The sequence below is a fragment of the Geospiza fortis genome, unplaced genomic scaffold, assembly GCF_000277835.1.
Source record: "Geospiza fortis unplaced genomic scaffold, GeoFor_1.0 scaffold1, whole genome shotgun sequence".
Lineage (NCBI taxonomy): Eukaryota > Metazoa > Chordata > Aves > Passeriformes > Thraupidae > Geospiza > Geospiza fortis.
Window position 1 is genome coordinate 7,228,421 of NW_005054320.1, and position 1,266 is coordinate 7,229,686.

Consider the following 1,266-nt stretch of genomic DNA (forward strand, 5'->3'; position numbering starts at 1 on the left):
GGAATGAAGGTCATCGCCTCACGGTTTCCCTGGCTCCTGTCTCACCTGCGGGGTGCCCTTGGAACGGCTCCTCTCAGCAGCGCGTCCCATCCGACGCCTCCTCCATGCCTGCATCCTTCCGGCCGCCTGGCCTTGCCCACGGCAGCTCTTCCACGGAGAGATTCGCAGCGAGGTCGCTGCTGGGAAATGCGCGCTTGTGCCTGTCCTGTCAAACTAACTAAAGCCAGCCCCCGCAGAAACCTCCCAAAAGCTGCTTTCTGCCCTCAATCTGCTCTGCTCTGCCCGAAAGCCGAGGCAGAAGGAGCTCTCGCTGTCCAGCACCTCAGACACAGCGTGTCCCCAAATCCAGTCGTTGTGCCATGTCTCTTCCCTTGCGCCAGGTAACAGAACCAAGGCAAGAAGCACCGAAGTGACTAATGAGGTTTCAAAAGTTCCCGAAGAAGTTGTACATCAACCCCTCCTGTCAGCTTCTCTGTAAAAGGTGCCTGGTTTCTCCCCAGTTCATTTCTCCCCCGTGCAATGCCCAGGCTGGGGAGACACAAAAGGCTTGTTACCAGTGTCCCAGTGATGTGAACCCAAGCTCTTCTGCAGGTCTGTAAACATGTGGGACAGTGACTGTGGGAATCTGCTTTTGCAGGCTCTGGGAAAACAAACCAGCATCAGGAAAGTGCGCTTGTACGTTACCAGTGGCACCGTGCATTGGACTGGTGATTATCTCCAGTAGCCCACTACAACCCTGTCACTGGGGATATTATTATGGAAAGTTCCCAACTCTAAAATCTGTGTTTAGTAGTTAAACACTCTATAGGTTTACAGAACTGCTTATTTATTTTCACTTTGATGCATTGGTTAGTGACAATTTTTATATTTTAAAACCATATATGAAGAGTGCTTAGTACATGAAAGTGTAATCTTCATTTACTTTCTCAGGCACTACTCTGATACAAATTGTAAAAAATATACTTTGATTTTTTAAGAACTTTTACTTGAACTCAGAAATTGTATATATAATTTTTTTCATCATTTGCATCATCACTGTAAACATTTTGCATAATTTGAGGTGAAAATTTCTATGTATGATGTTCATCTTTAATGTTTTTATTTAGTGTTTCAGCAAAAATGTGTCAGCCTTTTTTGAGAACATAACTAGACAAAAATGAAACTCGATGAGGGAAACATCAGGGAAGAAGCTGAAAAATCGAATGTTTTGAGATTTTCTAGTTCTAAGACCTAAAAATGATAGGACAAAAGCCTGTGGCTGCTCCA

General features: G+C 45.2%; 1 protein-coding gene across 1 annotated transcript in view; it reads right to left on the reverse strand.

Annotated features, from left to right (window-relative positions):
- The window catches only part of WARS2 (tryptophanyl tRNA synthetase 2, mitochondrial), a 39,325-nt gene extending 39,196 nt beyond the window's left edge, over positions 1-129 (reverse strand). Inside the window, exon 1 of the mRNA XM_005420587.2 lies at positions 46-129. Within this exon, the coding sequence (XP_005420644.2) occupies positions 46-114 (69 nt within the window). The 5' untranslated portion in view covers positions 115-129. The remainder of the gene's footprint in view (positions 1-45) is intronic.
- Between the last annotated feature and the right edge of the window lie 1,137 nt (positions 130-1,266).